Below are 27,853 nucleotides of genomic sequence, written 5' to 3' on the forward strand. Positions count from 1 at the left end.
GATCCCTGCAAAGGAACAAGCAGGGTCACTGAAGGGGCTCCCTTGGAGTTATTTCAACCTCTCTCCAGCTCCCATCTTTCAAGCCTTCACGCACTCCCACCTGGGACAGGTTCCCTTGGAGGGAGGCGAGAACCAAAGCAGCAGCCAACCAAATTATTCTGGAGCAAGGGCTGCCCCCCTCCCTCCTCCCTTCCTGGCTGGTCACTTGGGCCCCACTCTAGTAAGAGAAAGAGAACAGTAATTTTTGGTTTGCCAGGCCCATGCCTCCTGGGGACACGTGTCCCATTTTCTATTGATGGCCAGTGGTTGGGGAAGTAGGAACTTCCCGCCAGTGGTCAGCAGAATGAAGTCACCCAACCATTTGTTGTTGTCCATCCTTGGTTGGTCACCCCTGCTAAGGATAAGCAGACATTTGTGGGGGCTGGGGTGTGTGTGTGGGGAGGCACTCCATTGGTGGATAGCCATCTGAAGGAAAGGTTGTGTAGTCAGACGAGAGAGGGCGGCCCCTCTTACAGCAGATTCTTTGATTTTAGGTGAGAGGACGTGAAAGGGTAAATCCCTGAGCCCCGCAGTCTTATTTGCTGCCCTGACGTCCCAGCCAACCAGCCCAAGGGTTAATCGTAAGCGGATGCCTGTATGGCTGCCTTACTGATGCCACGCAGGTAATGGATCCATGACCTTTCTTGTCCCTGCCCCTTTCCTCTTTTCTCCACCTTCCTACCTCCCCTGCTGTGCGAGCCGGGCCCAAGCCTTTAAGCCCCTGGGTGGTCCACTTGCATCTGTCCCCCAGGCCTCCTGCGTGGACTGTGCTGCTCTTGCCTGCGTGCTTCTTGCAAAGCCGTGACTTTGCAAGCAGAACTTGCCTTAGCTCCACTCAACTGACTGGTAGGACCTCTTGGTTGTGACTTGTGGGATAGAACGAGGGACTGTGCAAGAGCTTGTATGGAACCATGTAGGACCTCTGTAAATTCCTGAGATGGCAGATAGGGAAGAGTTAACTTCTTTCTTTTTTTTTAATATTTGTTTATTTTTAATTTATTGGTACTCAGGATTGAACCCAGGGGTGTTCTACCACTGAGCTACATCCCCAGCTCTTTTTATTTTTTATTTTGAGACAGAATCTGTCTAAATTGCTCAGGACCTCGCTAAGTTACGAGGGCTGGCCTTGAACTTGGGATCCTCCTGTCTTAGTCTCTTGAATTGCTGGAATTACAGGCTTGTGCCACCGTACCCAGTTTTTAAATTTTTTTTTTTTAAGTAACTTAACCTTTGACTTTTGTTTCTCCCATTATTTGAGACCTAACTAACTTCTTAGAAGATTATAACTCAGGTCTCAGCTAGAAAAGTGGAAAATAAAAATCATTTTGTCCCAAAGAATACTTTGTAGAAGACTTTTTCCAGTGGTTTGGGAGAGTCATGGTTGTCTTGGTAACAAGTAACCCCCCTCATACTGGCTCCTGCTAAGCCTTCTTAAATGGCTTGTGTGGATTTGCCACTTTTTGAGAGTCCTCTTAATTGTCCTTTGGGGGCAGTGACCTGACTGTTTCATGACTAACACTCCTAAGGCACCTGGGGATTAATTACCTCAAAGGAAGTTGGGTTCAGGTCTATGGTGCAGCCTGACCTTTAACTTGAATTCACAGAACTTGATGACTCCAGAGCCAGTTTAATCAGCTGCATGCATGGCCTGTTGTTGGGCACCCTGGGATTTGTAAGAGTGAGTGGACACATAAGATGCTTGCTGTCTCGGGAGAGGCGATGGCTCTTGTCAATGTTTTGGAATGCAAAGAGATGACTCTGGTGTGGTCTGACTGAGATCAGACATGGGAGCAGGAATGTGCAGGCCAATTTTCTGCAGGAGAGAGAATATTTCTGGAAACTTGGATGTTCCAGCCCTAAGAGGCTCTTTGGAGATGTGCTGTAGCATACAAATGTTGTCCATTCCTGCCAAATATAATGCCAACCCAGTAGACATTTGTTGGATAAGATTTCTGCGAACAAAAAGAATTACAGGGTCAGGGAATGAAAACCCATTTGGGCAAAAGAAAGTGATTGAATTGGGTGACCTTGCCTAGTCTCAGGATTTGGGAAAAGGAGCGAAAGAAAGCCTGGCCAAAGGACTTGCTTTCAACATGGAAAATGGCATCTCCTAGGACCATTTCCATGGTATTTTGTTACCCATGTGCACGTGGTAGTTCCCTTTTATCAGTCAATCTGAAGCCCCAATCCGATCATAGCAAACCCCTCCTACTTACCTTTGCCCCAACAGGAGGAGTTACCATGGGTAAAGGCCAGGGGTCAGCAAACTTATTTTGTTAAGGGCCAGAGTGTAAATATTTTTCAGTTCTATAGTCTGTGTTACAACTACCTAACTTCGCCCTTGTCGTTGAAAGCAGCTTTAGGTAATATGTGAACAAATGGTGTTGTTGTGCTCCAAAAAAACTTTATGTACATAAACAGGCACCTTGCAGGGCTGCAGTTTGCCAACCCCTGGTTAAAGATAAATAGAGCTAATGTTGAGAGTCAGAGATGCTGGGATGATTTCTCCATGGATCCTGTCACTGTGTGGGTCTTTTGGAAAATAAAAAGTAGGAGAAACTAAACAAATGTGTTAAAAATTTGAATATGCCTACTGTCATAAGCCCAAGCATGGTTAGAAATACAAGTGTTTAGTTAAGCAAGTGTAAGGACTGGCGAAGGGGAGCTTGGTTCTTAACTGTGGAGCGTCAATTGCTCTTCGGCTCGCCTGCAGTCACTGATCCCTGAGGCCTGCAGCCATTCATTTCTGTATATTTGTGGGATGAGTGGCAGAGCCCGAGAGGGAATCAACCAGCCTCCAAGCCCTAGGCTTTGCACTCTGACTCTGATGTGCGCTCTGCCTTCTGCACACCGTTCTCTCCTCGTGGTGTGGGTACTACTTCTGGGGATTTGCAGTTAGAAGCTGCTGCTACTGCTGCTGCTGCTGCTGCTGCTGCTGCTTTGCCCTCCTGGCAGAAAAGCAAAATATGGACTGTTATTTTGCCACCACTGTATTTCCTTTCCCTACAGAGAATCCTAATTTAGAAGTTCTTCCCAGCTAAGGACCTTCATTGACTTACAATCAACTTGCTGCATCAGCTTTAAAAGCCTTAAGCCTCTAGGGTGGGGTAGGGTACCTATTAGCATCCCTGCAGTCACCCTAAGGAGTGAGGATGGCCCTAGATGCTAGGTGCTCTTTTCTTGTTCTTCAGGGGTCCCCTGGGGGGAGGGGGACCATGCTGCTGGCTCCTTCAGTCGCAGTTCCAGGGTCCCTTTGGGCTGACAGCTATGATCCTGACAGTCCCCTCCTTCTGTCCCTGTGCTTGTTGCAGGAACAAAGGCATGAGGACTCGACTGGGCTGCCTGTCTCACAAGTCAGACTCATGTAGCGATTTCACAGCTATTCTTCCCGACAAACCCAACCGCGCTCTCAAGTGAGTAGTATGGCAGCCTAGCGCTCCTGGGGTGCCCACGGCGGGGTGCCCACCATGGGGTTATATAACCCATTCTTTTCCAGCTGCTGACCAGATAAGCCACAGAACAATAAATTTCTGCCTCTTGGCAGCTGCTTTAATATCCCTAGGCGTGTGAGTGAAAGGAATGTGTGGCTTAGCGATGTCGGAATGGGAACCCTCCGTTTCCTCCAAAGAAAACCATACCCCCATCACTCACAAAGCTGTAGGTGGTGAAGGATACTTCTTGGTTCTACTTAGTTGTCAATCTGAGCTCTCGATTTGGAAATAAACACTCAAACCTACTCTAAAAATATGCTTAGATTCAGATGATCTGGATTCCCCGCCTGTTCGGTGCAGGCACTGTGTTGAATGATGTCACAGGTGTTGCCTCATTTAACCCTCACCCAACTCAGAAATGGGCTTTGTTACCTCTGTTTCAGAGGGGAAGAAATCAAGAGATGGAGTCACGAGCTGAGCCTAACTCTTCTGACTCCAAGACAGTTTCTTTCCACTGTTACCTTGATGCCTCTAAATCGGTTACATCACTTCATTGTTTAGACTGAAAGCCAACATACTGAATTCCCCAAATTCCCGCCTTGAAGTTTTTCCAACAATCACTGAAGAGTGCACAAATTTATAGCCACTGAATGGCAGGATGCAGGTCTGGTTTTCGTTTGTTCCCTCTTGTGCCTACTTGTCCCCTGGGGCAAATTTCAGTGGTGATTGAGGGAGAAGAAATCATTTCAGAAATATTCAAGAGTAGTGTCTCTTCTTTCCTAGGAGGTTATCCACAGAAGAAGCTACAAGGTGGGCAGATTCCTTCGACGTACTTCTTTCTCATAAATGTAAGTAGAATTCAAGTGGTCTCATGTTTTAGCAAGTTATTCCTTTAATAAAAGTTCGTACCAAATGCCTCTTGGGCTCCAGGTACTGTGCAAGGCGCCCCAGCCCTGTTCACAGAGACTCCTGTGTGGAGGAGCTTGGAGTTAGGAAAACGGATAATTCATGTGTAGAGAGATGAGGGTCTTTTCTGTTTTCTGGGTTTACAGCATTGTCCCACCATACTCCCTGTTACAGCAACTGACTTGCAGGAATCCAGGTATGGTCTTCATTTGTCCCCTCACGTGCCAATTGTTTCCTCTGAGCAAATCTTAGTGGTGTCTGAGGGAGAGGAGGTCATTTCAGAACTAGTCCATCAGCAATTTTGTTCAATCAGCAATTTTAACTAAGGAGAGTTGAGCTGAGGGGATTGGAGTGATGGGTTCCATGGTCTGAGAGAATCTGTGATCCAGTCTGGATCTTGTTTATAAAATGAAATGACCTCCCCCTACCCCGCCCCGGGTCATTGGAGAGTCTTGGGTCGAGTATTCTCTCAGAGCATGTTCTGTCCAACTTATTATTCACTCAAGGTGACAGAATTCTGATTTTTCTTGTTGCTTTTTATTTGGGGGGATTACTACCTCAGTTGCATTGTGCCCCCAGTTTCTGACTAGAACACAGCCTCAGCTATCCCTCTTCCTCTATCATGTCGTCCCTTCCTGTTTGTTAGATCTTTTATTTGCTGCAGAGACAGAGTACATGCATCACGTTGTGGTGCAGGGAGGGAGTTTGTTGTTGGGCCAGCTTTCCAGCTCTTTCTTTGTTCTCTTCATGAGCAAGTCCAAATTTGTTGGGCTTTGAAATCCCAGTGTCATTAAAAACACAGAAGCGGCAGAGCAGAGGCGGGAAGAAAAAGGGGTGCTGTAAGATTGGAAGGTCTCACACAGGCATTTGGTGTTCCCCTTAAGTCTGTCATGTTGGTGACTAATCTGGGAGCAGGGGTGTTTGGGCTGTTGTCTCCACCTAACTGGGGAACACGGTTTGTACAATTAAGTTCAAGGCGCTTGGTGGGAGTTAGACCTGTTCCCAGTTCCAAGCCAGCTTGGTTCCTAGGTAGGTGGGTGGTCTTGATGGAGTCCCTTGGTCTTCAGAAGATGTCTCTAGAAGTGATTTTTGCTTTCCACTTGCTGAACAGTTTCCTCTGACTCTGCCCTTGGTCCTTAATAAACTAAGTAACAAATACTTCTGAACTGATTTTAAAATAAAATACAAAATCTAAGAATAAGCACATATTGTAACAAGTAATTTTGTGAAGCAAATAGTCACTTTAGTATTCCATGGATTGTACTTAGGAAAATAAAGCAGCATAGATACAGCATACATACCATATGGCTAAACCCCACACAGAAATCTTATGCCACGAATTTAGCAAGGTAACGGCATATGTATGATAACATTTAGGATTCAACAGTAATGCCTTTCTTTTCTTTCTAAAATGAGGCTATTCTGACAATTTTTCTGGAGTCAAATTTGCCTAAAACAAGTGTCACTACCAATTTATGCCTTCTTTTCTGACTGGTTTTGATTCAAGGTCATCTTGAAGTTTGTTTTCTATTTTTGCCTCACAATGGATTCGCTTAGATCAAGTCCCTGAGGCTGTTTCCTCATTCTGAAATGGGGTTAGAAATACCTGCTTGCTACCTGTCACCTGCATATGAGAAACTTCATCAGTGAACAGACTTTTAGAGGATTCTGGGCTATCTGCTCACAGATGTATGTAAGGATAAGCCAGTAGTTTTAAAAATGATACTTTGATTTATCAAATGCAAAACAAATTATGCCTTGAGCATAAAGTTACAAATTTTGCAGTCAGTGATTAATATTAAGCCCTTACAGACAAGTTTATGGAGGTGAAATTAGGCGTTGGAAATTTGGGGTGCATTTTATTGTTGCAGTGGGAAGACCTGGAGATTTCAGAGGTTTAATTTTATTTGCTCTCTTCAATGACTCTTGATTTGAAGATACATGTTTCTGTTTCTGTCAGGGATGCTTTTGTTTTTCCAGGAACGCAAGGACACTCTTCTGAGATAGGGGTGCGGCTAAGGGGTTACAGTCTGACACCAATTTGCTTCTTTGTCAAATAACTACAGAAATGGGCTTTTCGAGCTTTCAAGTTCTATGATCTTCTCTTGGAATCTGATTTTCTGTTTTTTATTTCTGTTAGTTTGGAACAAAAAGCCTGTGGAGTGAATGTCCTTGAGAAGAAAGGAGTCCTTGTTAAGGGTCACTGGTAGAATCTCAAGCTTTTAGAACTTGAACTTGAATGTTTATCCCTCTGGGAGGCTGCAGAGAAGTTACAGTCCAGATTACTTTAAAGGGTGTTGCCAACTTTCTGAAAGTCTAATGAATTTGGGTTGGTGTTGTGACTCAGTTAGGACTGATTAAACTTCTCTAAGGGGACTGTATGTATGCTGGTCCCTTAGGAGGGACAGCATTGATGAGATGTGTGTGGAGCTTCCAATTAAGACAGAAAACATCTGAAGAAGTTGAAAATAAAGTCCCTGAATGACCAGGCTCTAGAAAATGTGTGTTAGTCTAGAACCTACACCCTGGTAATTCTCCACCCATGACCAGCTGTCCTCCCTAAAATTTTTATTCCATGAAAATCCAGATAATTACAGAATATCTTTGTTATTCCTCCTCTGCCTGGATGTTTTGGCCACTCATTTATTTATTTATTTTAAAAAACAATTTTTTAAAAAATTTATTTTTATTGTAAACAAATGGGATACATGTTGTTTCTGTTTGTACATGGAGTAACAGCATACCATTTGTGTAATCATACATTTACATAGGGTAATGATGTTTGATTCATTCCGTTATTTTTTCCTACCCCCCACCCCTCCCACCCCTCTTTTCCCTCTATACAGTCCCTCCTTCCTCCATTCTTGCCCCCCTCCCACCCCCCATTATGTGTCATCATCTGCTTATCAGTGAGATCATTCGTCTTTTGGATTTTTGAGGTTGGCTTATCTCACTTAGCGTGATATTCTCCAATTTCATCCTTTTGCCTGCAAATGCCATAATTTTATTATTCTTTATAGCTGAGTAATCGTTTATTTTTTAAGAGATGTGCTTAGTATTCATTATGCACAAAATCTGTGCTATGTAGCTGGGATGGGGCACAGAGATGAACGGGACAGTCCATCCTTGGTGGAGAATGTAGCCATCCGAGGAGATAGGTGCACACGGATAATACAAGAAAAGATGGAGGTGTGATCACACTGTAGGTGGCCTCAAGATTTCAAATGGAATTCTGACTTTCAGTGTTCCTCTTAAATTCTGTCTTGTCAATATTAGCAGTGTGGGAATGGAAGGACTGCTTTTAGTTTAGAGCATGCTTTCCAGTTCACTGGGGAACGAGCTTTTGAACAATTAAACGAATAGCACTGACAGAGTGAAATCTGTGCTCCTGATTTTGACCCAGCTCTGCTACTGGATAACCGGGTGGCTTCAATGAAGTACTTGAGCCTCTTGAAAAATCTGTTACCTTGCGTATACAGCATAGGATCTGGACTAGGACATGTCAGAGGCTGGATCCAGTTCTACCCCCTGGACCTGGGGCATTCTTTAGCAAACATGGAGGTTGGGCAGTAACCAATCACCTACAGCAGGTGGTTTGACTCAGCGCTGCCTGCAGGCTTATGTAAAACTGCTTCCAAGCTGAAATGGCTCCAGCAACCAGAAGAGGGACCGAGGTGCCCGTGTTCCAGGTTTCTGGCCTCCTTGGCACGGTCCCTCGTTGGCAGAGCGCTTCATGGGCTCAAACCTCAGGCAAAAGGAAAGCAACTTTGCTATTTCTTAAGCCTCAGAATTAAAAAAAGAAAAAAGAAAAAACCTGGAAGGCAAACATTTGGAGTAGTTTTATTTCCAATCATATTTGTTTACAAATGCAATACAAAGAGGAAAGCTACCCAAGGAGGCCTGGAAGTAACCATGAGCTAAGTGCTCCTTGTTTCTTTAAACAAATGTAAATGCAATTGAAACGGCTGATGATTTCATTAACTAGGAAGGTTTCTAATGTGTGTTAATTTTGCATCTTTCCCCACTAACAGTCAGACTTGGTATCTTGAGTTGTGCATGTATCTGCCCCAAAGGTATGTGCGCACGTGTGTGTGTGTGTGTGTGTGTGTGTGTGTGTGTGTGTGTGTGTCTGTGCACATGTGTGAGTCCCCAGAGGTCTTTCTGCTCACAGCTTATACCCAGAAGAATGAAGGCTCCTCATTTGGGTGAGATCTTTTCTGACAGGTTGCTGGAGGACAGGAACATAATTATCTGGCCTCTGCTTTCGTTCTTGATGAGGTTCAGACATAGGCTTGTGATTGGTCCAGCTTTTAGAGGGACACTCTGTGTCTGAATAAATTCTCCCTTTCTCTCTCCCTTCTTCTTTCTCTCCCTCTTCCATTTCTCCTTCCTTTGTATGTTTTGTACAAATAGTTGGACTCCAGTTTTAGGGTCCGGTTGTGGGTTGCATTTCTTACCCTTTTCTCTCACCTGACCCCGCACCTGGATGACCCAGCACCTCACTCTGGGCCTCTGTTTGGAAGTTAGGCCTTGCGTCATTGTTTGCACAGAGCATGGAGGGTCCATACTGACCTGTCCCCATCAGGCCCAGGGGATACTAAGTGCAATGTGACAACATAAAACTCTTTTGCATTTGCAGAGGGTTTATTTATCTTTGAGAAAATGAGACCAATAAAGAAGTTTTGAGTTTTTAAAAATTAGTCCCCTTTGAGATAATGATTGAGATATAAAAAATAGAATGACTTGAACTGGTCACACAGTTGCCAAACAGAAAACCCCAAACAAATAAACAGAGACTAAGTTATCAGCTCATTAAATTTCTTAAATTATTCATCTAGATGGCCTTTAAGTCTAGAATACACAGTTTCCATTTACAGCCCACCCCCCTCCCCAACATCCCTCTCTGAGCTGGAAGATTTTGGAACAGTGTTACTCAAAGTGCAATCCAAGGGAGGCAGCACCAACCCCTGTCAGGAGCTTGTGAGAACATTTTGGGTCCTGTCTCAGACTCACAGAATCAGAATCCCTGGGGGTGTCCTGGGTTTGCTTTACCACCAGCTCTCCAGGAACGCCTGTGTATGCTGGGGCACAAGAAGACTGTTCTCCAACACACTCAGGAAGACATGAGTATGGAGCTTGCTGGTGGAGCAGGTGGCTCTGGCTTTCCAAGAAATACACAAAATACTGTATCTTGTCTGGCTGCTTTCTGCAGCTCTCAGGCAGCACAGGTCTCTAATCATCCAGCATGGGGCACAGATCCCATGGATGTAGGGAGGAGGGGATGACAGGATATCAACAAAGATGGCAATTGTGCTTTCTGGAGAGATTGAGGCAGAGTTAGAAACAGATGTGTGAGGTGCAGCGTGTGGAACAGACATGTCTTTGCTTCCTTCCATCATCTCCATGTTGGATTTTTACCTGCACCCAGGAACGTGTGCCCATCTGGCCTTTGTGGAAGGAGGGCCTGGGCCATCCCAGGCAACTTAGGAGGCTTGGTGGAAGGGTCTGGATGGAAGCCACTGGACAAACTCCCACATCCATAAGTCTTACCAGCTGTATGACTTCTGCAAATGATTTCACATCTGCAAACCTCACTCTCCTCATCCGTAAGACAGGAACAAGGAGACGTGCCTAGTATAGTGATGAGGGTTCGCTGTGACAGCTTTTGTGGAATGCTAAACATGATGACTTGCAATGGAGGGGCTCAATGAGAGGTAACTGTCTTTATTATTTTTGTTAGAACATACCATTCAACTCATTGAGAAAACATGCATCTTATATATCCTGTATGCCCAAGATTGTACCACCCTCCTAATCCCATTGGAACTTGTGGCAGTGGATCGGGGATACTATTAGAATCCCCAGTGGGGCTTGTTCAGGCTCTGTATCACCCACCCCATGGCCCCCTGAGCCTTTGGCATCCCCTCCTCATTTCCTCATGAACTCAGGGGAATTCTGCTAGGGATGTAGTTTTTAAAAGCCCAGCAGGTGAATTTGATATGCTCCTTCTTTGAGAGTCTCTGCAGTATTCCCTTATCAAAGCAACTTGAGAAAAATCCTGGATACTTAATTTTTGAAATCCTTTAGGCTATGCACTGGTGCACATGAGGTTTTATGTTACTTCTTTATTAAATGAGTCATTTGTGAATGCTATGCTTTCGTCCTATTAAGGGCATGTCTATTTTTTCCCCCATTGATATTAAACTCCTTGTCAATTTCTTGCAATAGTTGTAGATACAGTCTCTATCTTGTTTTTCTTGATGGCTCAGCTTAACTTCTGCTTGTGGATTGGGATAGAACATTGGAAGAGGGGTTGGAAGGCCCAGGATCTCCTCCCTCTTCTGCTCCCACATCCTAGGAGTAAGATGTCAGGCAGCCTCAAAGCATCATTGTTTCTCTGTGCCCAACGTAGGACATGATCAAGTCTTTTCTAGCACAAAGGTTCTCACAGCCTTTCAGACCACTACAATTAAATATATCATCTTGCTGTATATACACTAGCAAAGTACAGATCATTGAAGAAAATCACATTACTCATAAGACTGAAGTATAATTAGCACACTTATTACCTGCCAATAAATATTATAACTGGCAATAGTTCGTTCTCTAAGTAATCTCCCTACCTGAATCTTGCTTAGCTCCAGTTATCTGTTTAAAAACATTTTGATCCTGAAGGTGTTCCTGTCACAAATTTCAAATCGGTGGCGTGGTTCCCAATCAAGGAGAATTTGACTTCACCACGAGTATATATATATATATATATGTCTTGTATTTTGTAAATGTATTTTCTTTCAAAGTTCTAACCTCTGCCTGACCTTGAAACCCATTCATTGGGCTATTTTCTCCCATTGATCAGGAAGATAAGAGGACCATGGTCTTTGGGGGAGCACTTTAATAAACACAGAGCTTAACTTTTTTTTCGCCTTGTGATCCTGTATTTTTCCAAGCCTGGGAAGTGCGCGAGGCTGAAGCCCACCCCTGAAGCCAGTGAACCAGGGCCGCTGGACCTTGAACTGTTACCTAAGCCACCCTCCCTGCTGCACCAGCTGCACTGCTCATTCACATTGACCCAGTTTCTTTCCTTATGTAAGCACCCTGCATCAAAGAACTAGAGGGAGGAAGCCAGCCGCGGCAGCATGTGCAGCCCGGTATGTTCTTGGAGATTCTGTGGATGCGCAAGAGAATGGCGCTATTCTGTCCACCCTTCCAGGACTCCTGGACAAGCCTATCCCTTCCTGCTCCTGGAGAGGCACCAATATAAAAATTTTTTGGTGCTCCTAGACCCTTGATTCCTTAGAGGGTCACACAAAGGAAACCCAAGCGAAATGGAAAGCAATGACTGAAAGGCAGACCCCCCTGTTTCTTTCCATTGTTCCGAGCTGCTCACCACCCACTGACCCCTCTAAGTCACCCGATTGCATTTGGTTTTGGGTGTATTATATTCTAAGGCACCATCAAAGTACTGAAGCAACAGTCACCAGCACAGGAAGCGCTGTGCCTGTGGTTTACAGGTGGGAGTTGGTGGCATCCTGGAGCCCTCCCAAGGAGGTGCTGTTCGCGTTTGCATTTCGCAGATGAGGGAACCCAGGCACAGAGAGGTCAAGCCTCCCGCTCAAGCTCACACTTAGCTGTGTCAGAGCCAGTTCACAATTCCAGGCAGAATAGCTGCTGGGATCTGAGTTAAAAGTTGCTCGGTCCAGCTTCCTGGTCCAGTGTGCAGGGTGCATGGGTCCTGGTAGAGGAAGCACAGCGACAGCTGGTGTGGCCACCCCAGTGATGCTGGGAGTTACTGACGAGGTCAGAGATAAGCCAGCAGTTTATGGACAAGTAGAAGTCAAGGAGAGGGTCCTGGTGGAGAGAAGGGAAAAGAAGAAAGGATGGGGGTGGCATAGGACAGAAGCAAAGGGAAAGGTGCTCTTAGCGGCTTGCGGGGAGGACGTGGTGGTAGATGGAGGGGAGAAGGGACAGGAGGAGAAGAGCAAATCCCACCCGCCCTAGCCCTGTGCAATTCGTTTGCTAGATGGAATAAGCAGGGGGGTGGACACATGGGGACAAGCCGTCTGTCCTGGAAGCCTGCTGCCTCCTCTTGCTCCAGGCAGGAGGGCTCCGGAGCATGGGCGCCTCCCACCCCTTCTCCCTTCCATTGTTCCAGCCTGGAGCTTCTCTTTGCACAGTGACCTTCCACATGGCGTGCCTTGCTCAGTGCCGGCCCTGGGAATGTGAAAAGGGCGGGGGGAGGCCAGGGTTGAGTCCGGGTAGGCGGGAAAAGGGACGAGCAGAGACGGAGGGCTGAGGGCAGGTGCAGTCTGCTGGGCCTCTGTGATCTTTGTCCATGGTGGCATCTTGGCAGCCCTCTGTTCTCTGCTGCTTCTCAAGATTCAGGCCCCCCGGAAGGGCCCTCCAGAGCTGGGCCATTCTCTCCTCTTTCCTCATCTCTCAGCTCTGCCCTTGAAGTCCCTGACAACTTCCAAGTGCCAGATTATTCTCGGGTTTCCCTCCTGCTCCCTCTGACCCACAGGTGGGTTAGATAGCCTGAAAGAGCACACGGTAGTCTCTAGGTCACTGGTGGGAAAGATGCCTGTCTGCTTCGGGCGGTGCCACAGCCCCTCGGGAAAGATGCCTTGGCCTTTCTAAGTGAAAGAGTGGAGCTAGGGCTGGTAGTCAGCCTCGGGGGTGAAGATAGGCTAGGCAGATTCCAGGCCCTTGGTGGCACCTAATGGCCTCAGTTCTCAGCGCAGTGAAGGCGATGGCAGGGGTCCTGCTGGAGAACCTCCAGGACTGTAGGCTGCAGCTTTCGTATGTCGTGGGTTTGCCTAACCAGAGTTACTGTTCCTCCTTCCTTTGGGGCAGTCATACGCCAAAAATCAGGCGGGGCAGTGGCCTGGGCCCCGAGTTCACACAGGTGTACATGGTCCACTTCCCTCCTGTTACTGGCCAGGTAACCATACCCAATTCAGCACTCCACGTCCCACTTTCTGTAAAACACACCTCCTAAGAGCTCACATTCATGGATGGTCTATGATGAGCTCTAGGCGCTTTTGCATGGATTACTTTGTTTGATCCCGGCAGCAATCCAAGGCAGCAAGTCCTGGGATTGTTCCCATTTTACAGATGAGAAGACCTGGGCTTCAAGATGTTAAGATACTTTTCCAAGGTCATGCAGGATTCAAACCCATGACTGTCTGACTCCAGAACCTCCGCTTTGTTACTAGGGTTGATGTAAAGGTGAAGTAAGTTTCTATCGGTAAACTGGACAACACAGAACCTGGCCTGGACTAAGACCTTCTTGCATGATAGTGAAGATGGAATCATGAGACTGGAGAAATAATTGCCAAGAGCCCTGCCAGATGTGGACGGGTCTAAGTTGCAATGGGGCACGGAGCAGGGCGCTCACTGTACCCGGGAAAGGCGTCAGGTCCCGGCTTCTCCTACAGTGGGCCATGCTGAGACCCAGTGAGGTTGAACATGTTGTCAAGGTCACACAGTTAATTTTGAGTCTGGTGATTGGATGGTGCTCCCAACTGAGACCCATGCTGCTTCCTGACCAGGTGGGACCGGCAGGCTTCCGGGCAGGCCGAGCTGACTATGAGTTCACCACCTACGTGGCTCCAAATCCCCTCCCGAGTCCGTCTCAGGCGTTGGCAGTGGAATTCATCTGTGCTCTGTGGCCTGGCCCATTCCTGTTTCTGTTCTTCCATGTTCAGCTCCTGCTTTGCTTTTCCCAGTGTCTTTCCTCGTTTTCTCTCCTCTCATTCATGGAAGTGTCACCATGTCGATGGTCTGGCCATGCATGGGGCTCTGCTCCCTTCACTTCAGTGGCCACTGACAGAGGCAGCTTTAGGGCCCGCCATCGTGCAGATCTGGAGACTGGACCACTGACACACGTGCGAATGCTGGCTTTGTCGTTTGGTATCCTTGCCACTTACTGGGTGACCTCAGGCCACTCACTTCACTTCTCTAAGCTTTGATTTTCTCTCCTTTCAAATGGTGAAACATCAGGACCTATGCTATGGATTTGCCATGAGGAGCACAAAACATTCAGTGCGGTGCCCAAAGTAAATGCTCAATAAACGCTCACTGTGATTGTTTTTATTTATTTATTTTAAAATTTATTTATATTGTAAACAAATGGGATACATGTCGTTTCTGTTTGTACATGGAGTAACAGCATACCATTTGCATGATCATACATTTACATAGGGTAATGATGTTTGATTCATTCCGTTATTTTTTTTTCCTTTCCCCCCACCCCTCCCACCTCTCTTTTCCCTCTACACAGTCCCTCCTTCCTCCATTCTTGCCCCCCCTCCCACCCCCCATTACATGTCATCATCCGCTTATCAGTGAGATCATTCATCTTTTGGATTTTTGAGATTGGCTTATCTCACTTAGCATGATATTCTCTAATTTCATCCATTTGCCTGCAAATGCCATAATTTTATTATTCTTTATAGCTGAGTAATATTATATACCACAGTTTCTTTATCCATTCATCTATTGAAGGGCATCTAGGTTGGTTCCACAGTCTGGCTATTGTTAATTGAGCAGCTATGAACTTTGATGTGGCTGTATCTCTGTAGTATGCTGATTTTAAGTCCCTTGGGTATAGGCTGAGGAGTGGGATAGCTGGGTCAAATGGTAGGTCCATTCCAAGTTTTCTAAGGAATCTCCACACTGCTTTCCAGAGTGGCTGCACTAATTTGCAGCCTCACCAGCAATGTATGAGTGTACCTTTTTCCCCACATCCTCGCCGACACCTATTGTTGCCTGTATTCTTTATAATCGCCATTCTAATTGGGGTGAGATGGAATCTTAGTGTAGTTTTGATTTGCATTTCTCTTATTACTAAAGATGTTGAACATTTTTTCATATGTTTGTTGATTGCTTGTGATTGTTTTAAAATGCCTCTCTGACTTCAAAAAAAATTTTTTTAACTCCTGATATCTGTCTCCTCTTCTTCTTCCAACTTCCAGTTCCTAAACTGTGACTGTTTTCCAGGTTCAAGATTCATTCGCCAGCCTAGATTGGGTGGTCCTCTCTTAGAGTGGTCGATATACTACCAAATTAAAAGTTCCTACTCCCTTTTGGTGCGTGGGAACCCTCTCCAGGCCTCCAAGTCTAGACTTTCACCTTTGTGTTCATTTGTATTCACTTTTGCAAGGCGGCTGTTCCCAAATCTTGCAAGCCTTAGGCGTCTCCTCTGTGGCGTGCATTTTTTCAATTAATTATTTAAAAATTATTCCTAAGTATCTATCACATTAGGCTAGCCTGAAAGTTCTGTGAGGGGGGGTGACTTTATGTGACTTGCTCATGTCAGACACGTAGCCGCAAAACCTAGCATGTGCATGTGGTCCACCTTCATGGCCACCTCACCCCAAATTTATAAAGATCAGAATTGTCCAGCTTGACGAATCTCAGGTATGTTCCTTTGTAGTCCATATTCTATCTTCATCCACTACTCATTTTTTCTCCACTTGTCCTTAAAAAGGACAACTTCTTACACTTCTTGGTCCCTTTCCTCTAAAACTTGCCTTCTTTCTAAATGCCATTCTTTTGCTCTTTGCTCTCTCTTGCCATGCTTTCTCCTCTGCTGGCAAACACATCTGGAAAGAGTTTGCTTTGGAGTTATGTGGAAATAGAGTTATGGTTGGAAATCTTGGTTCTATTTTTACCAGCTGAGTAATTGAGCAATTGATTTGACTTATCTAAACTTTTGTTTCTTCTTATGGAAAATGGGGGCGATGGTATCTATGGATTGGTGTTGTGAAAATAAACTTGAGCTGGGGTTTTGTAAAATCCCAAGCAACCAACATGATATATAGTTAAAAAAAAAAAGCCCCCTCCCCAAATTCTAGATAAATAAGTAAACAATAAGACTCTGCCTCTCCTGCCTGAGCCTTCCCTTCTTCTCCAGCCAACAGCAGACAACTCCTTCAACTCCCCACCTAATGTTAGAGACTTCCCTGCATCACACTTGGCCTATCCTCTTTCTCTTGATTCTGTTCTTGGACCTATTCTTCTTTCCTTCCTCGGGAAGTTAAATTAACTTTTCTTTCCTTTAACCTCAGTTCATTTTGCTCAAAAGCCTTTTCTGGTCAGATCAACATTTAAACATACTGAAAGCTATCTTAAACAAACCAACCAGTAAGCAACACGAGTCTTTTCCTGACTGCTTCCTTTCAGCGACTCTCGTTAATCGCTCTACTTCCTTCTCAGCTCTTGCAAGAGACACCTGAATGGACGGTTTCCACTTCCTCCCGCTCAGTCACCACTGTCCTTACCACAGTGTGGCCGGGGCCCAGCACACCATGACTCGCATGGCTCCTGCAGGTCATGGCTGACTCTGAAGACTCCTGGCTTAACCCTCTGGTAGCCCTGGGCCCAGGGCCACTTCCTCCTCCTGACCGTCTGTGGTGCTGCGCAGGCCTCCATCTCTCTGGCTTTTCACAAGCCTCTTGGTGTAACCCTAACCCTAAAAGTAGGCCCGATCATTTTTAGCTATTTTATTATCGAATGCCAGTATTTCTAAATGCTTTCTAATTGCTCGAACTTTCTTAATGCTAGCCTTCATGCATGTGGTTCCCTCTTCCTGAAATTCTCCTCTCCATCTGCCCTTCCTTCTTTCACTTAGCTTCCTTCTTAACTTCCTGTCTTGACTTAAAAGCTTATTCCTTCTGCAGGTCTTCCTTCCTGCCTCAGTGCTGGCCCAGGCGCCCTTCCTAGGCCCTTTCTTAGCCCCAGGTACTTTCCCTATTGTATAACTTATCACACTTTGTCATAAGGCCATAATTATGTTTTTTTGTCTTAAACTGCCCTTTGATGCTAAGTGTATATAGACCATGCTGCTGTGTCTTCTTTTAGCACTTAGCAGAAGGCCAGGTCATCTGAGGGGTGAATGAATGACAGAATCCATGGGCATGGCACCATTACCACATTGAATTGGGGGTTAGAGTACCTTAAGTTATTTTGTTTTCTTTTGGTACCAGAGATTGAACCTATTGGAGCTTAACCATTGAGCCACATCCCTGGCCCTTTTATTTTTTATTTTGACAGGGTCTTGCTAAGTTGCTTAGGGCCTTGCTAAGTTTCTGAGTCTGACTTTGAACTTTCAATCCTCCTGCCTCAGCCTCCCAATCCTCTGGGATTACAGGTGTGCCCTACCAGTCCCAGCTTACCTTAAATTTTAATGCTACACGTTATTTAATGCTACGTGCTGTGTGAAATCAGGCAAGTTGCTTCTCTCAGCATCAACTTCCTCCTCTGTAAAATGGGAAGAAGGACAGCAACACTCTTTGTGGGGGCACTTTGCAGGTATCATCTCTTTTAATCCACAGGAGGCCACCAAACCTGAGACCTAGTTTAGAAGAGAGACCGTTTGAACCTTGTCTAGCCTAGGGCCAATCAGAGCTTTCTTAGCAGGGATGTCCTTACCAATACCATGGAGGAAGGCAGGAATGGAATTTTCTTTCCTTATCCATAAGTACATTTGACTTTTTTGCAAACACTGTTTTTATTCAGTAAAAGACAAAATAAAATCCAACACAAATTCTCCCATTCAAGGAACTTCATCTCTTCTGGCTTAAAAACAATAGATTCTCATGAGTCCCTTTCCAGTTCCTCTTCTAGATGAACACATAGGCTCAGAGGCCCTCCTGACTCCCCTTTCCTTCCCATACCCTGACCTCCGTGGGAAGTGTGTCAAGAGGGAGACAAGACCCAAGAACTCACTCAGAGGTGGATTCTGAATAAGTTGATCTCACAGAAGTTGAAAGTAGGGTGCTGATAACCAGAAATAGAAAGAGGGAGGGATGAGGAAAGACTGGTCAGTGGGTTTGGTTGTAGCTGGATAGGAGCAAGAACTTCTGGGGTGCTTTTGCATGCACAATAGGGTGACTATACATGACAGTAATGAATTGTACATGTTTAAAAGCTAGAAGAAAGGATCTTGAAAGTTTTTACTCTCAAGAAATGATAAATGTCTGAGGAGTTCAACCTGATTTAAACATTACACAATATATTCATGCACTGAACATTATATTACCCTACTAATATGTACAATTTTGGGCTGGGGAGATGGCTCAGCAGGTAGAGTGCTTGCCTTGCAAGCACAAGGCCCTGAGTTCGATCCCCAGTACCACAAAGAAAAAAAAATGTACAATTTTTATATTTTATGTACCAATTAAAAATAAATTTTCTTTTTAAAAAACCCTGGAGAGAAAGATGGAGGCAGGTGGGAGACCTCTGGCCTGGGGCCTTGTGTCTTCCCTGTTCCTCTGCTGATCACTGCTCAGAGTCCTTCCTTGCTCAACCCGCCGGGCCCCTCCTCAGTTCTCAAGGACACCAGATCTCCTCCGAGGGCTGGTCTAGGCAGTGGAGATCTTTTGGAAGGCATGCTTGCTCTCAGACCCGAGTTTACTTGGCAGCCTGTGGAAGCTTCTGAATCTCCTCCCTGGGGAACTCGGAGAGGCTGGAGTGTGGGAGGGATATCAAATAAAGCATCCACAAGAGATTTAATGGGCAGTAATTTTATGATTTGTTCTCTGATATATCCAGAGACCTTGAGCGGTACTTTTCACATTAGTAATTTAAAAACCATACTTGAATTGAATGCATGATTCTCAGGCCATCTCTGCCTAAACAGTGCCACGTCACTGTTCTATGGAGTCCGACTCCCTTCTAGAGTTTCCACCCCACTGGAGGAATGGGGTGGGAGGGGCCCTGAGCAGACTTCTCATCTGAGCCTAAACCATGTCACTCTCCATTCTCTCCCCTGGCACAGGAATGATTTGACTTCCATCCTGCTGTTGGGAAGTAACCTTACATTATACCCTGCTTTCTCCTCTCTCCCTGGCTCAGTTAGGCTACCAGGTGCTCTGGGTGTCTTCTGTGATGGTCTTGGCTTATGCAGATTGTCCCTATGTCATTCACAGTTGTGCATTCTTCACTTGTAGAGATGTCCAGGCAGGGATGGTAATGAAGTCACCCTGCTTTTCCTAAACACTTTAAATTCAGATCTCCAAACCTCAATCTCTTTGTGATTAAAGCTTAGCTTTGAGAGTCCCAGGAAAACCCTTGTCTTTCTCAAGTCCCTGGTTCTTGGGATGTAAGGTCTTGGTTTTTATGACTGTTCCAGCGTGGCTGTTAAAATATCTGTTTTGAAAGACAAAGATGTACAATGACTCTTTTATTAAAAGAAATTAAAATGTTTCAAGAACCAAATATATTTAAATATATCAACCACCTGATACCGACAATCCACTGAATCATCCTGACCTGGACATTGGATGTCCAAGTCATCATCACCATCTAGAACTAAGAACTGTGAACACTCTGTCCTCCTCGTGAACTTCAGAAAAGAAATAAAAATTAACACTGGAGTCACTTTTAACCAATGTAGCACTTCTTTATTTTAAGTTGTATCCGCTCTTCCTCTGAGGACAGTTTCTAGAAAACTATAGCTATTACTGGATTAGAGGAGAACCATAGGGTTAAAATAATTTTTGAAAATAAGTGTTTAAAATAAAAACATTTAACTGAGAGTACAGGGTGTAAATAATGTTATTTTCCTTCTTGACTTGATGTGGTGACCCTGATCGTCTTGTGCTGATTGAAAGCTCTGCTTGGCAGTGTGTATGATATTGATTAATAAGAATGAGAGGCTATGTCAATTGTTAAATTATTTGGTAGGAAAATTAATTAATCTACCTCAATTGAATCATAACTTGATAGGCAAATCTTAAGTAAAGAATACATGGAATAAAACATCAAAACACAGGACCTCAAAGGTTTTCTAAAGGAGGCTGGGGTTGGTGTCCATGCAGCAGAATGACATTACTGACTGGATTTTGGTGGGGTGTTTACTCAGATATTTTTCTGGTCACTGACTGGCTCTGAGACACACATAATTTGCCTCTAGTTTGTCTAGTTTGATCCTGGGTTTTCTCAGGGCATTGACTTGGGTTAGTAACGGTAGGGAATGGAATGCATACATTACCTTGGCCTAAACAGCAACACAGGCTCACCTATAGACCCAGAGACCACCAACTCTGCAGTAGGGAATGGGTCATAAACACTGAGGGCTGATTAGAAGTGACCAGTCCTCCCCATATTTATGATCATGGCTTTTTGAACATTCCTCCCTGGTATTGCTCTGATCCTTGGATGAGAAGCACAGTTTGCTCTGAGGGTTCCTGTGTGTCTAAGAGAAAGGAGTAGTCGAGGGGGTGTGGCAGCAGTGGGCTTGGACACTTAGGGGCACCCCCACGTTATTACTACCTCTCTCTCATTTCCTATCTCATTTCTCTCCATCTCCCACCCCTTCCTTAGATGGGGTGGCCGCCTTCCGCGCCTTTCTGAAGACTGAGTTCAGCGAGGAGAACCTGGAGTTCTGGCTGGCCTGTGAGGAGTTCAAGAAGACCAGGTCAACTGCCAAGCTCGTCTCCAAGGCCCATAGGATCTTCGAGGAGTTTGTGGATGTGCAGGCTCCACGGGAGGTGTGTTGGCCACAGCACTTATCTTGTCAGACCTCTGCCATGGCTCCTGGCCCACATCTCTCTCCTTGGAGAGGGTTTGATGTAGGCTTGATAAAGGCTTTCTTCTACCAAACTGAGCCTCATCACTCTGGTGACTCTTGATGGAAAAGGGATTATTTTTTAGGAGCAGAAGCTGTCTGACAGACATGTGCTCTCAGGAACTGTGTTGCTATAGGGATTTTGCAAGAGTAGATGCCACTGAGTCCATGTTTGTTATCCTACTACAAGACAGTAGAGTTAAATGGAATAAGTATCTGCTTTGGGATTTTGTTCCAATCTCAGTTCCACCACTAACTAGCTGTGTGATCTTGGTCAAGTTATTCAATCTTTCTGAATCTCATTTTCCTCAATATAAAAGGGAATAATACCACCTATCTTTCAAGATTACTCTGTTAGAGATAAAGCACACATTCAATATTTGCCACTGCTTATTAATGAGTATTTATAGATATTTATATATTTGTTATAATTATGTATAGTGAGGTGAATTTCTGTGAATTGCTGTTCTGAGTTATCCTGTAGAATTTCACTTGGGAGAGTTTTATTGAAGAAAATATTTGCTTTCTACGAGTGCATGCTGCATACCTGGGGAGTGCATGAGGTCTTTACCAGGTCAGTAGGATGTTAGAAGCCCCTTATAATGCGGATTGGAATAGAGCTGTACATTCTGACCAGGGTCTCTCTATAGGGCATTAGTTAAGAAAGGACAGCAGGGAAAGCTTACTTCAGGGATCCTGCATTAACACTTGGCTTGAATCTAACCCTTTCCTGATGTCAAGATGTTTGAATTAGGAGTAAATTGATTTGGGCTTTTAAAATTTGACTCTGTTATTAACTTTTTATACTACTTTAGACAAGCTTTGCAGTCTCTCTTTTCTTCAGTGTCCTTATTTACAAATTGAAACTAAGAATCTCTGGTTTTCATACCTGACAGGATTCTTTCTGTGATCCTCAGAGATGAGATCCATGATAGCAGCTTAAAAAGCCTATATCACTTTTTTTTTTTTAGTGTATGATATATTTTTTAAAATTTTATTATTTGTTCTTTTTAGTTATACATAATGGTAGAATTTATTTTGACACATTATATATACTTCCCATTCTTGTGGTTATACATGATGTGGCCTATATCACCTTAAAGATCTAAGACCCTGTCATTAATGATCATTACATAGCTTGGCCCTTGGGGTTTGTGAACTTGCTTTCTGTTTGTGTCTCCAGGTAAACATTGACTTCCAGACCCGAGAAGCCACAAGGAAGAACATGCAAGAGCCATCCCTGACTTGCTTTGACCAGGCCCAGGGAAAAGTGCACAGCCTCATGGAGAAAGACTCTTACCCCAGGTTCCTGAGGTCCAAAATGTACTTAGATCTGCTGTCCCAAAGCCAGAGGAGGCTCAGTTAGACCTCAGATGGGGACTCTTGGAAATCACTGGCCTTCCCTTCCCCTTGCTGCCAAGACCATAACCTAATGTGAAGTGTCATGGGTGTTCAAAGGCAGTGGCATTTGGGGTGGGAGGCTGGGGGTAAGGAGGGAACAAAGGGCCATTCCAAAGTGTGACCCAGCTGCCAGAGCTCGGACTCTTCCATTTACCCACGTCTGTGTTTGGTTAGTGGTAGCACCCTGCCTCTGTCACCTTTCTCTGGGTCAGCAACTTGCCCTTTACAATGCCTTGGGTCATCTCCACTGAGAAGGCAGATCTGCTGTGCTAGGCTAATCTGTAAATAGTGCAAATGCAGTTTCCACCACCTCCATGCCCTCCCCCATTAAGGTTCCTGACTCTCCACTTGTCTCTGACCCCTGGCAGGAGTACCTGGAAGATTTGGCCTCTCACTTGTGATTTACTGTCACAGTATAGTGGCCACCCTAAGGTGCTGGCAGAGAAGTCTCTATGGAATCCCATAGGATTGTCTTATGGAATCCCAGGTTTCTAGTACCATTGACAGATGACCTTTGGGAGAGGGCAAACTGTGGAATTGGCTCTTCCTTCCATTTCCATTGGACCAGTGTGAGAATATGTGATCACTGCCCTTCTTGGCCTAAGAAATTTGTAAGACTTCCTTACTCTTGCATTTCCAGAAAGGGTATTGGGAGGTTTCCTTCAGAACTTCTGAGTGGAGCTATCATTAAGAAAGATATAGCTTGCAAATCTTCCTCAGTTCTACCAAGAACTCTTCCAGAAGCAGAATGACCAGGGAATGTAGCACCGGTAGACTTTTGTGCAATGGGCTCCATATAACCTGTCTGTCGCTTAATGCGTTCTCTGTCTTTGCTTCTCTGTGGCATCACACATCCCTGATCTTTTAGGATGACAGAGAGCTTGGCAAAGGGAGGTAAATCCCATAGCATGACAGTTCTCCCAGTGCCTAACACTTGCCCTGTCTCTCACCTCCCCCTTCCATGCAGGCCATGTAATTATGATGGGGGAGAACAGAAAATTAGACCAAAACTTTCCAGCTTGCTTCCTGGGAGCATGCTTTCTTAGAAAGATCCCTCTCTTGGCTACTAAGAAACAACTTTCTTCTTGGTCTCTGGTCTTTGGGATTGAACATTAAATAGGTGTGGCTAAGAAGATCACTGTGAACACCCAGCTGTGGAGACCTTCCAAAAACGCTTTCATGGTACCCTGGGGCTACTGTTGGAAGTGTGGGAAACTCTTCCTTGGAGGATGAATGAACAACACAGAACCTTCTCTAGCTACCCAGGAAAAAGCTGACTTTGCTGCAGGAGCAGGTGCCAAGGGAATGAATCCTCAGTAGAAAGATCAGAAGGTGAAAGAAGATCCTGGAAGATACTGGTTTCCAGGTGAACTGACTCACAGAGAATGTGGTGGAGGTACTACTGGGATAATTTATGGCCAATGGATTTGGCTTCATTTCAGATCTACAGACCTTTCGCTTGTCTGAATGGAATAGCACATGATTAGGCACACACTCTGGAGTCCAGGGATGGAGAACTGGTTGATGGAGCACTCTTCTTGTGTGGGATGCTAGGTCATTTGAGACCATACTGAAGTTCCAGGGTTTGCATTCCTGTCCAGTAACTGTGAGAATCACTTCCTTCCTTGGCTCCAGTCACATAAGACCAAGAAGGCCCTTGGATCCCACTAGTGATTGATAGTGCCTGCGGCCATGCCATGGCACCTTGTCATCTGTAAGTGATTGGCGAGTCTATGTGAACCTTAGTGGAGAGGACACTTGCTTTCTAGGCTTCACACTGAAGAGACCTGTGGAAGTTCATGTTCAAGCACTCCAAAGCCTCACATGGTGTTCCCAGTCAGATGAGATAGTATCTCCCCACCATGGTCAAAAACAATTCTTAGCTAAAGCTGCCAGAATTAACTTACTGATCAAATTCTCTAACAGGGTATTTTGAACATTGTTTACATATGAAAAGTGCACCTGCTGCCAGCTCTACTGACGAAGATGAGGTGCATATAAATTGGGACTGCACAGAGATATGGAGATGCGAAATGTCCTAGAAGGGCCTCTTCACACTTCTGCTATCCCAAGGAGAAAGCTCTAAAGAAGAACCTGTATGGCCTCTTCGGTTGGGAACTGAGTTTTTGCCAAGTACTGATGGAACGAAGGCTGCAAACGAAGGCTGGTGGTGTCGCGGCACCCTGGTGATCCCTCCCACCGTGGGAGGTGTGAAGGACCATGCTTGGGTGTCTTGAATTTTTCAGCTAGACAAGGGCATGTGGGTGTGTGTCCGTGCCTAGAGGAACGCGATAGCTCTATTTATGGTTCTCCTGTGGAGCGTCTCTGCGTGCATAAGTGTGTGTAACAATTGTGAACGCTGTAGTAGTCCACTGCAGTCACGATCTTCCCGTGGGGTGACTTCCCTCACACCCGTATCCCCTGCTTCCCACAAAAGGCTCAGAGCTCTCTGCTTTGATGCCCATTCTTAGGCACTTTGGTCATGCCAACCCAGATTTTGGTCTCTGATGAAAGAGAAATGTTTACAACATCTAGAGCAATATTCAAGCATACCTCATCCCTGACCTTCCATGTCTCCAGTCCTGTCCCCCTCTCCCATTTCCTCCTCTGCGAGCCTCATCCACCTTAGTAGGCACTTGGAATCCCAGGTGCCAGTTCCATTGAACGTCTTCCTTTGCTCCTCACGCCAGGCTTGTGCTGGTGGCTGTCTTCTGGATTCAAGCGTTACTCTGGGCCTGGGACCCGTTCAGGCTCAAGGAAAGCCTGAGCAGCAGGCTGGGTAGAGCTGTGGCTTTGAGATCTGCTCTCCATCTCTGAGTGACCTTTGGTTCCACTGGAGTTCTCACCTGTTTTGGGGCTTGCCCATGATGGTCTAAGTAGAGTATAGTCATCGACAACCATTCGCAACCCAGGTGCCTCTGGAGTGAGGAGGGATCCTCTGAGCAGTGTTCTTATTAAACTTGAGCATGCACAGGAATCACCTTGAAGGCCTGTTATGAATGCTAATTCCCAGTTTCCACACCGAGAGATGCTGAGCTTATAGAATGGGGAGGGCAGGGGCAGAAATCCACATTTTCATAAGCTCCTGTGTGTGTGATGACCTGTGGACTTCGAATAAAGATGGTCTAACACAGTGGCTCTCAAACTCGGTTGCTCATTAGACTCACCTGGAGAGCATTAAAAACCTGAAAGTCCAGGTCCCACTCCAGAAAAGCTAAATCAGAGCTCTTTGGTAGGGACCCAAGGGGCAGTAGTCTTTGAAACTCCACAGGAGGCTCAGTGTGCAGTGGAGGTTAGGAAGCACTGGTCGGAGGAGCCAGGGAGCCCGGCCGAGGGTAAAGCAGCTGTGGGGCCGGAGAGGACTGAGGCCACCCAGATGCAGAAAGCACAACGTCCAGGAAACCTGGCAGCCGAGTGGGACGCCTAGGGCAGCCGCCTCCGCCCTCCCAGTCTGACTCACTCCTCTGAGATCCCAGTGTTCTGGCCCGAGCGGGTTTGGCAGCAGGTGTGCCGAGGCGGGAGCTGGAGGGGTACCCGATCAAGAGATGCTTCACCGCGCCTCGGGTCTCGCTCGCAGCGCTTCCTCCCGCTTGCCTTGTGGGCCTGGTCCCCTGTTTGTTTCCCCATGCCCTGTGTTTCGCCTTTTTGTGTCAGGCTGTGCCTCTGTACTCGAGGCCATGCCATAGGGTAGTTGGAACTCAGGTAGTGAGTGAAGAGTGTCGTGGTAGTGACAGTAGTAGTAGTAGTAGTAACACAATGACTTCCAAATTTTTCAGTGGAGGGTGTCACATCCTGGGGAGTATCAAGATCTGGGAAGCTTTTCCAAGATCTCAGGGGGTTTGGTCCTCGTTCCAAGCCCTCCGCTTTCCCTCTTGGTCCCAGGCTGGATGGGCAGCTGGGAAGCTGCTAGCTAGTTTTCTCTCTGGTGCTCTCTCCAGAACTTGCTGCTCCGATAAACCAAAGCTGTGAAAAGGCATCCTGCCCAGGTTGCGGGGCCAGCTGCCGAGTGCAAGCCCTGGACACTTGTCCGCAATGGGGCCAGTGGGGCGTGTGACCCTACGCCCAGGATGGCGGAGAGACTCGGTGCTGTGAGGGGAAGGAACGAGCCTGCCGTGCTGAGTCTGGGAAGGGTGGGACTGGGAAGGCTGAAGAGGAAGGAGCAGGCAGGAGAGACAAGCCGCTGAGGCGACGTCTGCTCCTCCGTGTCCCAGAGGGAAAGGTGACGAGGGGCACATTCAGAGGCAGGATGACCTCCCGCCAACAAGACTGCCCACTTCCAAGCCAGGCAGAGGAATTGTGGTTTCCCATCCTCAGCCTTGAATCTGCCAAGTGTCAGCTCTTTTCAAAATCTGTATCCTCTGGGTTAAAATAAGAAAGGTGGCAAAGTCACTCCTGGCACCGAGATCCTGTGCCACCATGCCACTTGGCGTGAGACTGTGGAGGAAAAAGCCAAGAGCAGTCATGTCCTCCTGTCCCTGTGGCCTCTCAGGACTCCACAGGATGCTGTGGGCCATGATGGGAGACTTCAGGATGGAACTGCTGGACTTCCCGGGTTTGGGGTCTGGGTCTTCTCAATAAACTGCTCCTTTCTTGATTCTTACTCCCTTTGGACCCTTTTGCTCCCTCCCCTCTGCCAGGTGCGGGAAAGGTGACTGGGCTCCGTGCGCACTCTAATCGCGGTAGCATTAGCTGGTCACTGGCCAGCACAACAGACTCGTAGATGCTCATCGCCATATAAACCGCTTGGCTGACAGAGTCCTCATTGAGTTGTGTCATTACCATGTAAAGTGGAATAATGTCATTCACCTTTACTATCAACAAGGCTGTGAGAACATAATAAACAGAACCTGAACAAGCTGCCCGTCGCTCTCTGCCCACATTTCTGGCCGGCTGACTCTTTATGAGGAGACTCTTCACAGAACACGTGGACTCCCAAGGGGAAGCATGTGGCCTCGCTCTGCAGAGGCTGGCACGGGGCTGGCCACCAGGAAGAGCAGGGGTGTGGGTAGAAACGGGAGGAAAATGGTCTGGGATGAGCCTGGGGGCAGAGAGTGGCTTTGAAACTGCGAAGTGCTATACAAATGCCAGGTGGTATTTTTATTTGTACCACCTACTGCTCAGAAAGGCAGGGAGAGAAAGGTTGGGGAGGGTTTATGTATTTGTTGAGCTGGAGCAACCTGAAAAGGCAGTGGGCCGGTCTATGGCTGCACCTCACTCTATGTGACTGATGGGTGATTAGTCATCAGGTCTTCGACTGTCTGGTGATCGGGTCCCGTGCAGTGGACTAAAAGAGAGTATGCCACAGTATCTGCTGGCAGAAGCTCCTTATTAAGGTGGGGTGAGAGACTGAGACATACAAAACTTTATCATCCAAGTAGTTTAAAATGAAGCCAGAGAAGGCCCATCTCTAAAGAAAACTTTCTTCCAAGGAGAATCCTTTGGATTCAATGAAAAACTTTGGTTACACAAATTATAACCCCCGAATTCCAGTTTTGGGGCAATGAGT

General features: G+C 46.1%; 1 protein-coding gene across 8 annotated transcripts in view; it reads left to right on the forward strand.

Moving 5' to 3' along the window:
- Rgs8 (regulator of G protein signaling 8) overlaps positions 1 to 27,198 on the forward strand; it is a 39,582-nt gene extending 12,384 nt beyond the window's left edge. For 4 of the 8 annotated variants that reach the window (XM_047519739.1, XM_047519740.1, XM_047519741.1 and 1 more), the window contains 5 exons: positions 534 to 662; positions 3,351 to 3,452; positions 4,254 to 4,318; positions 20,703 to 20,869; positions 22,130 to 27,198. In XM_047519739.1, the coding sequence (XP_047375695.1) occupies positions 637 to 662; positions 3,351 to 3,452; positions 4,254 to 4,318; positions 20,703 to 20,869; positions 22,130 to 22,312 (543 nt within the window). In that variant the 5' untranslated portion in view covers positions 534 to 636 and the 3' untranslated portion in view covers positions 22,313 to 27,198. The remainder of the gene's footprint in view (positions 1 to 533; positions 663 to 3,350; positions 3,453 to 4,253; positions 4,319 to 20,702; positions 20,870 to 22,129) is intronic. The other 4 variants (XM_047519736.1, XM_047519737.1, XM_047519743.1 and 1 more) reach the window with 1 other exon arrangement.
- The last annotated feature ends 655 nt before the right edge of the window (positions 27,199 to 27,853 follow it).

Source organism: Sciurus carolinensis, chromosome 12 (assembly GCF_902686445.1).
Source record: "Sciurus carolinensis chromosome 12, mSciCar1.2, whole genome shotgun sequence".
NCBI lineage: Eukaryota > Metazoa > Chordata > Mammalia > Rodentia > Sciuridae > Sciurus > Sciurus carolinensis.